This window comes from Kogia breviceps, chromosome 2, assembly GCF_026419965.1.
Source record: "Kogia breviceps isolate mKogBre1 chromosome 2, mKogBre1 haplotype 1, whole genome shotgun sequence".
NCBI classification, from domain to species: Eukaryota; Metazoa; Chordata; class Mammalia; order Artiodactyla; family Physeteridae; genus Kogia; species Kogia breviceps.
In genome coordinates this window covers 130,360,059-130,374,487 of record NC_081311.1, presented here as the reverse complement: position 1 = coordinate 130,374,487, position 14,429 = coordinate 130,360,059, and the positions used below count along the sequence as shown (strand labels likewise).

Genomic DNA, 14,429 nt, shown 5'->3' with positions numbered 1-14,429 from the left:
ATTATAACACTTGTATTTATATAAATTCTCACACTTGGAATGTCTCATAGAATTTAGTGGCAAGTATCTATCAAATTATTGATCTTCGGCGCTTAATCATGAAAGTTATATAACGTATGTTTTACTTTTTGTCCAGACTGCCAGGGAGTTCAGCCAAATCTCATGCTTAATTATACCAAATAAACCAATTCTCATAGTTAGCATACATGCTTCTTCTCCTTCTTATGGCACTGCTTTTCTATTTTATTATATTCATATTATATTATATTAATTAAAGTTACATAATTTTAGGAAAATGATGAAGAGAAAATAAATACAAGTTCGTCGTTTAGGAGCCAATATATAGCAGGAAAAATGTAAAATTCTGAATTCAGTGAAGAAAGGAATAAAAAGCTCTCAACGCAGGGAGAGTGACTTGAGTTTTCAGCCAGGCCATTAAGATTAATATGCCTGGATTAACCTTAAGGCAGCATTCTCACCTTCCCACAACCTTAAATGTAAGTTATTATCGTGGCAGTGACCAATGCACCTCAGTGAGTCTGACCTTTTATAAGTCACATTTTACTTTCATTTGTATCATTCAGGCAAAGGAGCTCAAACATCTGAGAAGGGGATGTTTCAGAATAGGCTTGCTTCTGTGCACTAAGGAAAATAAAGCATCTGTCATGACTTCTGAATCTTTTAAATCTTTAATTCTTCAAAATTATTCTCAGAAAGTTATCTTAGTCAGATGATTCGTTGTACAATTAGGCTTTATTGCTTGATTTATTGAGTGCTCTCTGGCATTCGTCCTCAGCCTAATAGGAGGGAAGACGGTTCTCTGTGGGGCTTCTCACCAAGTCTAACCAGTGGTGACGGCTGAAGTTAATCTACCGTGCCTCAGACTGGTTTGCTGTGGAATTATTTACATTGGGACATTAAAAAAAAAAAAATCTGCTGTGTACCTTTTATTAAATGGGGTAGTGGTGATTAACCTTCGGAGAATACATGAACATTTGACAAAAGAACAACAAATTTAAAGAGTAAAGTAGTATAAATAGTATAGTAAATTAGCAAATAAATAGTCCTCTAGGGAAAAGATGTTCCAAAAGTTCTTACCAACTTGCTTTCATGTGTTCTTGTCTTAATTGAAAGACATTGCCATTCCCAATGAACATGCAAAAGCCATGTTCTCAATACAGGCTGACTGTTCCCCCAACTGCCACCAATGAGCACACCATACAAACCAAGAGAAATGGGAAGTGAGATTAATCTTCTCTCAGTTCATTTTATAGCTCAGGTTTTGCTTACAGAAAATGTTCAATAAATGCTTGCTGACTTGACCAGTTCTGCCAGTAGCATCAGCTGTTCCCTACACAACTAAATACTTTAAAATATTTCTTGAACATTTTACATAATGTTGTGAATTCAACGGGAAAAGCCAAGTTTTTGTTTCCTCTCTTCATAGGACAGAAGAAAGGCAGTTCTGGATTGGATTTAACAAAAGAAACCCACTGAATGCTGGCTCTTGGGAGTGGTCTGATGGAACTCCCGTAAGTCTTTCCAAGCTGGAGAAAAGAAAATGAATTCAAAGCAGGCGGCCCTAGAATCACTTGGTAAACCAACCAAGGGAACCTGGAAAGAATGACCATCTTCCCCATGACCCAAACCTAAGTCAAAAACTGCACCAGACCTTGGTAACAAAAGAGTTATTTCAGCAAGGTCTTGAGAAACCTTTGCTAGACAGATAGTTCTAAAGCCAGCTATAAGATCTCATCCCAAAAAGGAATCAAATTCTCTGAAAAAGCCCCCCAAACCATCTCCCATGTGAAGAATCTCCAGCAGAGAAGCAACTATTCTCTAAAATAGTACCAGGCTTCCTTTGCCCCCACCCCCACCCCCGCTGCTGCATAGCACCTGATTGTGTGAGTGTGGGACCCTTGTTTGTGTCACAGTGAAAAGAAACATTTTCAGTTTCTCTCACTCTGAAAGAACAGAAATGCCAGCCTTAGAAACAGCTCCTCCTTCTCAGACAAAGCAAGTTATTTGGAAGGGAAAAAAAGACTTGCTTTTCATTCAGCCTCACGTGTAAAAAAAAACCTCTATGAAGGAAAGAGGGAACTCACAATTATATTTTGGGTTTTTTTTCCAGGTACAAATGAGGATTTCTCAGATTTTCCTCATAATAGGGAAAAAACAGTAGCAGTATCCCAGATTAAAATGAGATCCATCTGAAGGCACATGCAAAATCAAGTTATTCAGTTTCACCTGTGAACTGGGGTTAGCAACAGCCTGCAGTGAGCATTTTACGCAGCTCCTGTTCATTGAGCCCTAATTACGTTCTGAGCACTGAGCTGAGTGCACTCCTGCATGATTTCATTTCATCCTTACAGTGATTCTGTACAGTGGGTATTAAAATGATTAAATAGTTTGCCTAAAACAATACATAAGAGAGACAGTATTTGTACACAGGTTGTCTGCCTCCAAAGCCACAATATCATAATGTCTCCTCATTGGCAAAACAGCAGCAGCCAAACTTTGAAACAGTAAAGATCAATAGAGAAAAGGGATCTATCTCTAGGCCTGCTACATAGATGGTGTTCAAATCTGTAGCAAGGAAGTGGTGTGTGGAAAAGCTACATGCTTATAGTGGGAACAAAAATAGTAAGAGTGTGCTAGTTTAAAAAAATAACGCTTCTACCCCAGTACTGCTTCTTTGAAAAGGGCATCAGGACCAGAGAACAGGAAGAGATCTTAGAGCTCACCCAGCCCCACCCAACTGTTTTGCTGATGAAGAAACCACGGCCCAGAGAGTAGAAGGGGTGTAGCAGGGTCGACCTACCCCATAAATGGCAGCCACCACATGGCACAGTTGGTGGTTAACATTAATACGGCACTTGGAGAATAAAATGTAGTACACAGAGGTTGAGCATGCTTTTTAGTAAAACAAACAAACAAAAACTCATCAGTAATAGGAGAGGAATAGACAATTTGGTTCAGAATCAATGAGATTAAGCGATGAAGCAGTGGACTGAGTCCCTTGCCACTTCCCTCTAGACAAAATAAATATCAAACTCATGCCATTCTCTGAATCTGAGCTTATATATATTTAAGTTAGATGAATTGTTGCATGACTGTGTAGATGTTTGAAGAGGAATATAAACGGTTTCAAAACCCTCTTTTTTTCAAAATTTTTACCTCAGTTTTACTCATGGTCCATCCACCCTTCTGTCAGGTAGTCATCAAATCATTGAGAAGGTTGAATCTCTAGTCAATACCCCGTTAGGGGATCATTCCTGGAAAACATTGGATAGTTTCCTGATTAAAGCTAGGGTTGACTTAGAAGTTAGTGATTAGAGACTAAAAGCCTAGTATTTATGCAAAAGAATCTACATCAAAGGTGAGACTCGATTCTGAAAGATCCTTGAGCCTCTAAACAGTTTACCCAGGATCCCAGGGCTAGCCTAATCTTGCCACTGAGAAAACAGTGCAAGTTCATCTGATTTGTTCCTTCTGGAGAAAAGAGTAGACTGCCTCTTAAAGAAAGAAAAAAAAAAAAAAAAAGCATCTTCAAGAAAAAAATGATAAAGCTTTGATTAGCTTGCTTTTCACAAATGTGGAACAACCTTTAACTGGCATCATAACCATACTTCCTCCAGAAGTCTATTGTGATTTATTTACAGGGATGCCTTTTTGATCTTTTGAAACATTTTGTGGGGGATCATTATTAAGGAATAATGAACTTCATCTGCTGCAGGTTGTCTCTTCATTTTTAGACAGTAATTATTTTGGAGAAGATGCAAGAAACTGTGCTGTTTATAAGGCGAATAAAACATTGCTACCCTCATACTGTGGGTCCAAACGTGAATGGATGTGCAAAATTCCAAGAGGTAAAAACATTAATAAGATCTTTACTGTTTGTTTGCTTTCTAGTAATCTATAGCATTTTCCCAAGTGAACAGTCACAGAGGTCTAAAATTTAAGCACCCTGGAGCACAGTACCAACAGCCTTCATGATGAACCAAATTGTACTCTTTTAGCAAATAATGTATCATGGGGGAATGAGAAAAGATGACACCAGTGCAGAACACTAACTTAGTAGGAAATGAAAATAGCTGCCTATGTTGTGGAATACTGTATTTTGCAAGTACAACCTGGAAGAAATGTCACTGTGACATTACAAGCAAACAAAATTACTTATCAAATGAGTAAGTGAAAGCATCTGGCACAGTTTGTGACACACAGTAGGCTCTCAACAAATATTCACATCCTTTTCTCTTTAACCAGAGGTCTCTCTTGAGCTTCCTCTTCAAGTATGAGAACTTACCACTTTCCAAACAACACCTGGTTCTTAAATGATCTTTTAAAAAGCAAAGTCCAAAATATTGTGTTTAGACCTAAAGTAATTCAGAGATAGTACACCTGTAAGTAAAGTTCACTCAAACTGGTTTGCTTTCACTCTGCAGATGTGAGACCCAAGATTCCACCCTGGTACCAGTATGGTAAGGACTATCCTGGCAGTTCTTGAATTTCTAATTATGTGCTATTCTGTAGCATTACTGTGTTATTACATAGCTCCAATCGAGTTTCTCTTTTCTTGTGTCAATTGAGAACTAATTTTTTCAAATTAACAAATTCATCATTAATAAATAATCAAACTAATAAATGTCACTAAATATTACTGAAGACTAATATCATAGCTTAACTCCATTTTCATGACACATGATCTTAAAATATGTATCTATCCCAAACTTTTGAATATATGTGAATGTTTCTTATATGAAATAGACCAAGGAAAATAAGTAAATTGTAGACTTATTTATGTGTGGGAGTGGGCGTATACACACACATTTTCTTAATGCTGAGTGACCAAATTACACATTTGAGGTCAACCATAGTATACCCTATTTAAGTCTGTATGATATTGCTCAATAATTGTTGCCTCACCTGTGTTGCTTATTTTTCTTTCAGATGCACCCTGGCTCTTTTATCAGGATGCAGAGTACCTTTTTCATACCTCTGCCTCGGAATGGTCCTCTTTTGAGTTTGTCTGTGGCTGGCTGCACAGTGACATTCTCACTATCCATTCTGCACGTGAACAAGAATTCATCCACAGCAAAATAAGAGCGGTACTTAAATATGATTAACTATGAGAAACTCAGAGCTTAACTCTTTCTTCTGTCCTTGAGGGATTTTGTTTTTATATTACTTCGGACATTTATCTGTTTCATTAAAAGTCTTAGACTTTTAAGAACTGTTTTTCTTCCTGTTATAGAGATTTAGAGCAAATAATGGAAACAGGTTTACGATGCTGGTCAGTCATTTCACTTCTCCTCATGTTTTTTTAGCAACAAAGGATGAGTAAATAGCATTTTATTGTTTTTGTGAATTTCATTCCATCATTCAATGCATATTTATTGAGTCTACTCTTCTAGGGGCTGAGGCTCTATCAGTGATTAAAATAGACCAAAATTCCTGCCCACCTGGAGTTTTTAGTCTAGTCTGGGAAGGAAGACTGTAATCAATGCAAATAAATAGAATTACATAATATTTTAGAAAAAGATAAATGGATAAATGCCGTGGAGGAAAATAAAGCACAAATGAGGGACAAAGAGTACTCGGAGGTACATGGCTGTTTCAATGTTTCGAATTTGACTTATAAGAGTACAATATATTTTTAGACTCTATGCAGAAAATGGTAAGGAGTGGTTCTCCATTTCAACTTCAGATAGAGAAATCCTTTGAGAAGCTAGGCTTGTTAGAAAGCAGCATGCAAAATCCGTTAAACAATGAAGAGACTGCCAAGGAATAGTGTTGGTTTTCAGTGTATCTCTTCAGCAAGCATTTATTGAGCATTTGGTATGTCTCAGACACTGTGGTATTTGTCAAGGACACGAAAATGTCAAGGACACAAAAATGAAATACAGTCAGTGTCTTTAAAAAGCTGGAAATAACACGATGTAATAAGAGAAAAGGGAGCAGTATGTACAAATTACCAAGGGGGCACCAGGGAGGAAAAACCTCATTCCCAATTTTGCCTAGGAAATTGTTGAAGGTAAGAAAGAGCCTTTTTTCTTTTCCCATAATTTAACATTAGTTCATGGTCTGCAGGAATCCTTGGTTGCTCTATCATCTTTTCCTATGTTTCTAAGTTGACTGTTAAAATGAAGCTCTGGATTAAAGCATCCTTGACTTGTAAGAGAAATGTCTCCCCTCACACCTCATTGGGCTTTCCTGATCCTGTAATTCTGTTTGATACACATACAGCCTGTGAAGTGCATGCAGGTTGGGACTACTACTGCATTTTGATGGAAAAGTCAAGAACCAGAGGAGTTAGGTGACAACAGCATGGCCTCACAGAGACTCAGTGGCAGACCAAGCATGAGAACTGGATGTTCCCCAGTATTGGTTCATGCATTGTTTTACTACTCTTCATCTCCTACAAATGGAACACTCAAGCCAAAACTGTAATATTAAGTATCAACAAATTACATATCATGACCTCGGAAAATACATTTGTTTCTTTAGCTAGACAGCAGACTCCTCACCCCTGGCAGCAATAACAAGAGATCAGGTGAATGGCTAAAAACTAATCCATGGACAGGCAAAGTGCACAGTCCCAAAAGGAGCTGATATTTGGCCAATACTTATTGTAAGAGTGTCAAGCACGGCTAAGTACTAACGTTTAATGGCATTTAATCTTTCTAATAACTCTCTGTGGGAAGTTCTATCGCCAGCACAGATGAAGAAGCTAAGACTCCAAAGAGGTGCAGCAACTTTGTTACGCAGCAGCTAAGTAGTGGAATTTGGAAGTGATCCCAGGTCATCTGACTTACAAGGTCATTTTTTAAAATGGCCGCAGGCAGCAGAACAGCATATTCATTACATTAAAGTGCTAGTTCTAAAATCCATCCAAAAAAAGGAAACCCTTGTGCATTGTTGGTGGGAATGTAAGTTGGTGCAACCTCTATAGAAAATAGTATGGAGGTTCCTCAAAGAACTAAATCCAGCAATTCCACTCCTGGGTATATATCTGAAAAAAAATGAAAACACTAATTCAAAAAGATACATGCACCCCAGTGTTCATAGCAGCACTATTTACAGTAGCCAGGACATGGAAGCAACCTAAATGCTCATCAACAGAGGAATGGATAAAGAAGATGTGGTACATATATACAATGGAATATTAGTCATAAAAAAAAAATGAAATTTTGCCATTTGCAACACGTATATGGACCTAGAGGGTATCATGCTTCGTGAAATGTCAGACAGAGAAAGATGAATACTGTACGTTATCACTTATATGTGGAAGCTAAAAAACAAAACAAATGATTAATATAATGGAACAGAAACAAACTCACTGATACAGAAAACAAACTAGTGGTTATCAGTGGGGAGAGAGAAGGAGGACAAGATAGGGGTAGAGGATTAAGAGATATAACCTACTATGTATAAAATAAATAAGCTACAAGGATATACTGTACAGCATAGGGAAATATAGCCATTATTTTATAATAACTTTAAATGGGGTATAATCTATAAAAGTTTTGAATCACTATGTTGTATAGCTGAAACTAATATAATATTGTAAAACAACTATACCTCAATTTTTTAAAATTAATAAATAAAATTAAATCCCTCCCCAAAAGATGGCTGTCAGCTCTGTCCCAGACATGCACAGTAAAGGGCTTCTTTGATCGTTCCAGCAGAGCTTAGCTCTTTTAGGAACCTCTGCAGGTCTTCTCTCTTAACCTTTCCGTTAATTCACTATCCCAGTCTTTGGTTGTTGGGAAGCCAGTGGAAATGGCAGAGTTAATACCTCCCATTGAAGGGAATAGTAAAACCCCACGGGCTTAGACATTTGAAAAGGCATAGCCAGTGCCATGATCTAGCTGAGGACTAGATCTAGGGATCTCAAACCAGACAAACCTTGTAGTGTCTTATCCGGCAAAATTATTACCAAACGTATGGCCATGTTAATAAAGAATGCCCTGTCAGGGCTTCCCAGGTGGCGCAGTGGTTGAGACTCCGCCTGCCAATGCAGGGGACACGGGTTCCTGCCCCGGTCCAGGAGGATCCCACGTGCCGCGGAGCGGCTAGGCCCGTGAGCCACTGCCGCTGAGCCTGCGAGTCCGGAGCCTGTGCTCCGCAACGGGAGGGGCCACAACAGTGAGAGGCCCGCGTACCACACACACACAAAAAATGTCCTGTCAGTATTATGGGTGAGTGGCTGACTGATCTAACACTGCACTGTGCCACAGAAGAAAATCATCATAGGGAATGTGCAGACCAAGAATGGAGCAAGAAAGCCAAATGGGAAGGGTATCAATTTAGAAAAAAGAATGATGTACATTTCTAAAGCAGTTCTTCCTCCTGCTTAGTTTATAGCAGTTAGGCAATTTTTGTTGGTGGTAGCAGTGGTATTTATGGTGACCTTTTACATTTCTTAACTAAGGAATCCCATATCTAAGAACATCTTGCTGGAATGAGTCAGTCCAGAAGTTCTGGATGAGGAACTAAACATGTAGAGGTCATACCACTCATTCTTGTGGCATGCCCATCCTATAATTGCAGGAAGAATAAGAATTAAATAATTAAATATTTTTAAAGTTACATATGTATTATATAGCTCCTCTAAGAAGAGTAGTAACTCAGAAATGTGAAAGACAAAGATAACATTCAGTTGGGGAGTAGAAGAACTAATTATTGAAAAAGAAAGCTGGATGCATTTTTTAAAATCTGAAGCAGAATTTTTTTAAGAGAATATTTCCATCTTGGAAAAGTGATGAGTCAGAATTTCCTCTTTGACTAACAGAAGACCACAAGGCATGATGCGAGGGAATTTTTGAGTACTAGTATCTTGAGCCATTTTTTGGTCTGATTAATGACAAAAAAGTTTAAAAAATGAGCACTTTAGGCGTTGTTTGACATGAACTAACATTTTTATGCTGTGTTGTATAATATTTGCATTTCAAAATGCAATTTACTCTTACTTCTAAAATTTTATTTCAAAATATTTCTAACAAAAATATATCAAATCTATTAGTCATTCTCAAAAATCTGGTGTTTTAAATACTTAAAATAACTTGGTTTTGCTATTTTTATGGCAACATTTTAAGAGATGACAGGTTCTTCTTCCTTATACTGCTTAGTAGATTAATATATTGGCTATTGCTGTGGGTTATTTCTTTTTGGTGTGTTCTTCCATATGACGCTATCTATAATGACTGCTTTTCTGTAACAAAACAATTGATACTATGAGGTACATGGTTGTATCACATTTTTTATACAAAAGAATACTAATGTCTTCTATTGTTACAGCTTCATACCTAAACTGAAATTTACATCTATTTTTCACATTGGATTTTTCACTTTGGGTGTCTTCTATCTTGTCCTATGAATTTCTGTTCCATATCACAACAGGTTGTGATGTGCCCTGTGGAGGATTATCGTGCTATAATCGAGGTAGTAATAAATATGCCACTTAAGATGCAGTAGTTATACTTCCTCTTTAGAGGTCCTTAATTGGGGCAGTGAACAATCAGGCCATGATTTCCACTCTTGTTGCACATGAGACCTCTTTAGATTAAATGAAATTGTTGTGGTTCTTCCACTGATTTCAAAGCCAGTCTCCATGGACCCATTCCAAAATCTGACAATAGGAGTCTAAATTCAGCATGTAAGAACACATCCATGAAACAACAACTCAGGGATCCAAAATTATAGTTGCTCCATCTTGCATTATTCTCAAATTGCTGATATGACAGACAGCCACACTGATTAAGGAGTAAAAATACTTGTGTTTAAATTAGAATGTTAGAGAGCTATTAGGTTCTGTTGTATGATGACCTGAAATTCACATGGAAAAATATTTAGATATCTTAAAATGCATTCCCAAGTCTTTACAGAAGAAATGAAAGTGTAAATTTAAATGTACAATGCCTTCAAATTAACAGGTTTTTAGCATAAAAAATTAAGTTACATTTCACACACAGCACACACACAATAAAGAATATTGATTTGAAGACCTTAGAGAAATCCTTAATGCCTGTTCTTCTTTTACAGTTAAAGAGGGACTTTCGATTTCCTGGGTCATAAGTCCAGTATTACATCTGCTCTAATGTGCATATGCATGTGCATGCCTATGGTGTTTCAAGTTTATTCTTTATTGTACTGGTATCTATGTGATATATAATGGTGTAAATTCATAAAATATATAAAGGATAATTTTCTAGTTGTCAAACATTGGAAATACTGTAGTATTATTTTGTCCTATAATGCGGTGTCCATATGAATGGGGAGGGTGCCAATACTTAGTTTAAAAACTTACCAATCAGACTAATGCCTAAAATACAAATTATTTTTACTATTGAGGTCTTTGTGCCTCGAATTGTTTTTCAGGTAGGTGGCATATATAGCAAACTTCTATAAATCACTGAGCGCATAAACCACTAAATTTTTAGTCAAAAAAAATCCACATTCTATTTTACTTTACAGTATTACTTTTTAAATTCCTATTATGAGAGTTAGAAGATTTACTTTTAAATATATAGGAAACATTGTAACAATGTTATGGCATGTTGTATGAAACCAAAATAATTTTCAATATTTGATTCCAATTTTCTTACATAATGAGGAGGGAGTAGTTTAGAATAATGAAGTTTCAGGTCTTCTCAAGATGCTAGGCCTTACTTCTTTAGATAACTGGGTAAAATACTGAAGAATAGAAAACTATAAACAGTGACCCCATTAATCTTAATAGTGAAAAGGGAAAAAATGTAGGATAAATGCTGACATTCTCTCTCTCTTTTTTAAATAGCTATCAAAGTATGGTGTAAACTGGTGGATTGGACTTCGGGAAGAAAGATCCAATGATGAATTTCGGTATGGACCTAGATTAATTTGCATTTAACTTTGTTTAATAGGTTTTTATTTGCAGGATGATTGGACTAGATCTTAGTGGTTAACTTGTTGAATAGGAGATTGGTTTAAGATGGCAGAGTAGAAGGACGAGCTCTCACTCCCTCTTTCGAGAACACCGGAATCACAACTAACTGCTGAACAATCATTGACAGGAAAACACTGGAACTCACCAAAAAAGAAACCTCACATCCAAAGAAAAAGGAGAAGCCACGATGAGACTGTAGGAGGGGCGCAATCACAATAAAATCAAATCCCATAACTGCTGGGTGGGGGACTCACAAACTGGAGAACAGTTATACCACAGAAGTCCACCCACTGGAGTGAAGGTTCTGAGCCCCACATCAGGCTTCCAAACATGGGGGTCCAGCAATGGGGGGAGGAATTCCTAGAGAATCAGACTTTGAAGACAAGTGGGATTTGATTGCAGTACTCCAACAGGACTGGGGGAAACAGAAACTCCACTCTTGGAGGGCACACACAAAGTAGTGTGTGCATTGGGACCCAGGGGAAGGAGCAGTGACCCCATAGGAGACTGAACCAGACCTACCTGCTAGTGTTGGAGGGTCTCCTGCGGAGGCGGGGGGGTGGCTGTGCCTCACTGTGAGGACAAGGACACAGGCAGCCGAAGTTCTGGGAAGTACTCCTTGGCGTGAGCCCTCCCAGAGTCCACCATTAGCCCCACCAAAGAGCCCAGGTAGGCTACAGTGTTGGGTCACCTCAGGCCAAACAACCAACAGGGAGGGAACCAAGACCCACACATCAGCAGACAAGCAGATTAAAGTTTTACTAGCTCTGCCCACCAGAGCAACAGCCAGCTCTACCCACCACCAGTCCCTCCCATCAGGAAACTTGCACAAGCCTCTTAGATAGCCTCATCCACCAGAGGGAAGACAGCAAAAGCATGAAGAACTACAATCCTACAGCCAGTGGAACAAAAACCACATTCACAGAAAGATACACAAGATGAAAAGGCAGAGGGCTATGTACCAGAAGAAGGAACAAGATAAAACCCCAGAAAAACAACTAAATGAAGTGGAGATAGGCAATCTTCCAGAAAAAGAATTCAGAATAATGATACTGAAGATGATCCAGGACCTCGGAAAAAGAATGGAGGCAAAGATTGAGAAAATGCAAGAAATGTTTAACAGAGATCTAGAAGAATTAAAGAACAAACAAACACAGATGAATAATACAATAACTGAAATGAAAACTACACTAGAAGGAATCAATAGCAGAATAACTGAGGCAGAAGAACGGATAAGTGACCTGGAAGACAGAATGGTGTAATTCACTGCTGTGGAAGAGAATAAAGAAAAAAGAATGAAAAGAAATGAAGGCAGCCTAAGAGACCTCTGAGACAATATTAAATGCAACAACATTTACATTATAGGGGTTCCAGAGGGAGAAGAGATAGAGAAGGGACCTGAGAAAATATTTGAAGAGATTATAGTCGAAAACGTCCCTAACGTGGGAAAGGAAATACCCACCCAAGTCAAGGAAGCGCAGAGAGTCTGATACAGGATAAACCCAAGGAGAAACATGAGAGACACATAGTAATCAAATTGGCAAAAATTAAAGACAAAGAAAAATTATTGAAAGCAGCAAGGGAAAAACGATAACAAACAAGGGAACTCCCATGAGGTTAACAGCTGATTTCTCAGCAGAAACTCTACAAGCCAGAAGCGAGTGGCATAATATACTTAAAGTGATGAAAGGGAAGAACCTACAACCAAGATTACTCTACCCAGCAAGGATCTCATTCAGATTCGATGGAGAAATCAAAAGCTTTACAAAACCTAATAGAATTCAGCACCACCAAACCAGCTCTACAGCAAATGCTAAAGGAACTTCTCTAAGTGGGAAACACAAGAGAAGAAAAGGACCTACAAAAACAAACACATAACAATTAAGAAAATGGTAATAGGAACATACATATTGATAATTACCTTAAACATGAATGGATTAAATGCTCCAACCAAAAGACACAGGCTTGCTGAATGGATACAAAAACAAGACCCATATATATGCTGTCTACAAGAGACCCACTTCAGACCTAGGGACACATACAGACTGAAAGTGAGGGGATGGAAAAAGATATGCCATGCAAATGGAAATCAAAAGAAAGCTGGAGTAGCTATACTCATATCAGATAAAATAGACGTTAAAATAAAGAATGTTACAAGAGACAAGGAAAGACACTACATAATGATCAAGGGATCAATCCAGGAAGAAGATATAACAATTATAAATATATATGCACCCAACATAGGAGCACCTCAATACATAAGGCAACTGCTAACAGCAATAAAAGAGGAAATCGACAGTAACACAATGATAGTGGGGGGCCTTAACACCTCACTTACACCAATGGACAGATCATCCAAACAGAAAATTAATGAGGAAGCACAAACTTTAAATGACCCAATAGACCAGATAGATTTAATTGATATTTATAGCACATTCCATCCAAAACCAGCAGATTACACTTTCTTAAGTGCACACAGAACATTCTCCAGGATAGATCACATCTTGGGTAACTAATAAAGCCTCAGTTAAATTTAAGAAAATTGAAATCATATCAAACATCTTTTCTGACCACAATGCTATGAGATTAGAAATCAATTACAGGGAAAAAATGAAAAAAACACAAACACATGGACGCTAAACAATACATTACTAAATAACCAAGAGATCACTGAAGAAATCAAAGAGGAAATCAAAAAATACCTAGAGACAAATGACAATGAAAACATGATGATCCAAAATCTATGGGATGCAGCAAAAGCAGTTCGAAGACGGAAGTATATAGCTATAAAGGCCTACCTCAAGAAACAAGAAAAATCCCAAATAAACAATCGAACTTTACACCTAAAGTGAAAGAAGAGAGAGAAAGAAGAACACACAAAACCCAAAGTTGGTAGAAGGAAAGAAATCATAAACATCAGAGAGGAAAGAAATGAAATAGAAACAAAGAAAACAATAGCAAAGATCAAAAAAACTAGAAGCTGGTTCTTTGAGAAGATAAACAAAATAGATAAACCATTAGCCAGACTCATCAAGAAAAAGAGGGAGAGGACTCAAATCAATAAAATTAGAAATGAAAAAGAAGTGAGAACAGACACCACAGAAATACAAAGCATCCTAAGAGACTATTACAAGCAACTCTATGCCAATAAAATGGACAACCTGGAAGAAATGGACAAATTCTTAAAAGGTATAACCTTCCAAGACTAACCAGGAAGAAATAGAAAATATGAACAGACCAATCACAAGCACTGAAATTGAAACTGTGATTAAAAATCTTCCAACAAACAAAAGTCCAGGACCAGATGGCTTCACAGGTGAATTCTATCAAACATTTAGAGAAGAGCTAACACCCATCCTCTCAAACTCTTCCAAAAAATTGCAGAGGAAGGAAAACTCCCAAACTCATTCTATGAGGCCACCATCACCCTGATTCCAAAACCAGACAAAGATACTACAAAAAAAGAAAATTACAGACCAATATCACTAATGAATATAGATGC

The 14,429-nt window shown here is 37.6% G+C and overlaps 1 protein-coding gene across 4 annotated transcripts in view; it reads left to right on the top strand.

The window, feature by feature from the left end:
* Nucleotides 1-14,429, top strand: part of PLA2R1 (phospholipase A2 receptor 1) — a 126,058-nt gene that overhangs the window by 72,230 nt on the left and 39,399 nt on the right. For all 4 annotated transcript variants that reach the window (XM_067026160.1, XM_067026157.1, XM_067026159.1 and 1 more), the window contains 5 exons: nt 1,448-1,532; nt 3,737-3,869; nt 4,446-4,481; nt 4,951-5,108; nt 10,799-10,863. In XM_067026160.1, coding sequence (XP_066882261.1) covers nt 1,448-1,532; nt 3,737-3,869; nt 4,446-4,481; nt 4,951-5,108; nt 10,799-10,863 — 477 coding nt within the window. The remainder of the gene's footprint in view (nt 1-1,447; nt 1,533-3,736; nt 3,870-4,445; nt 4,482-4,950; nt 5,109-10,798; nt 10,864-14,429) is intronic.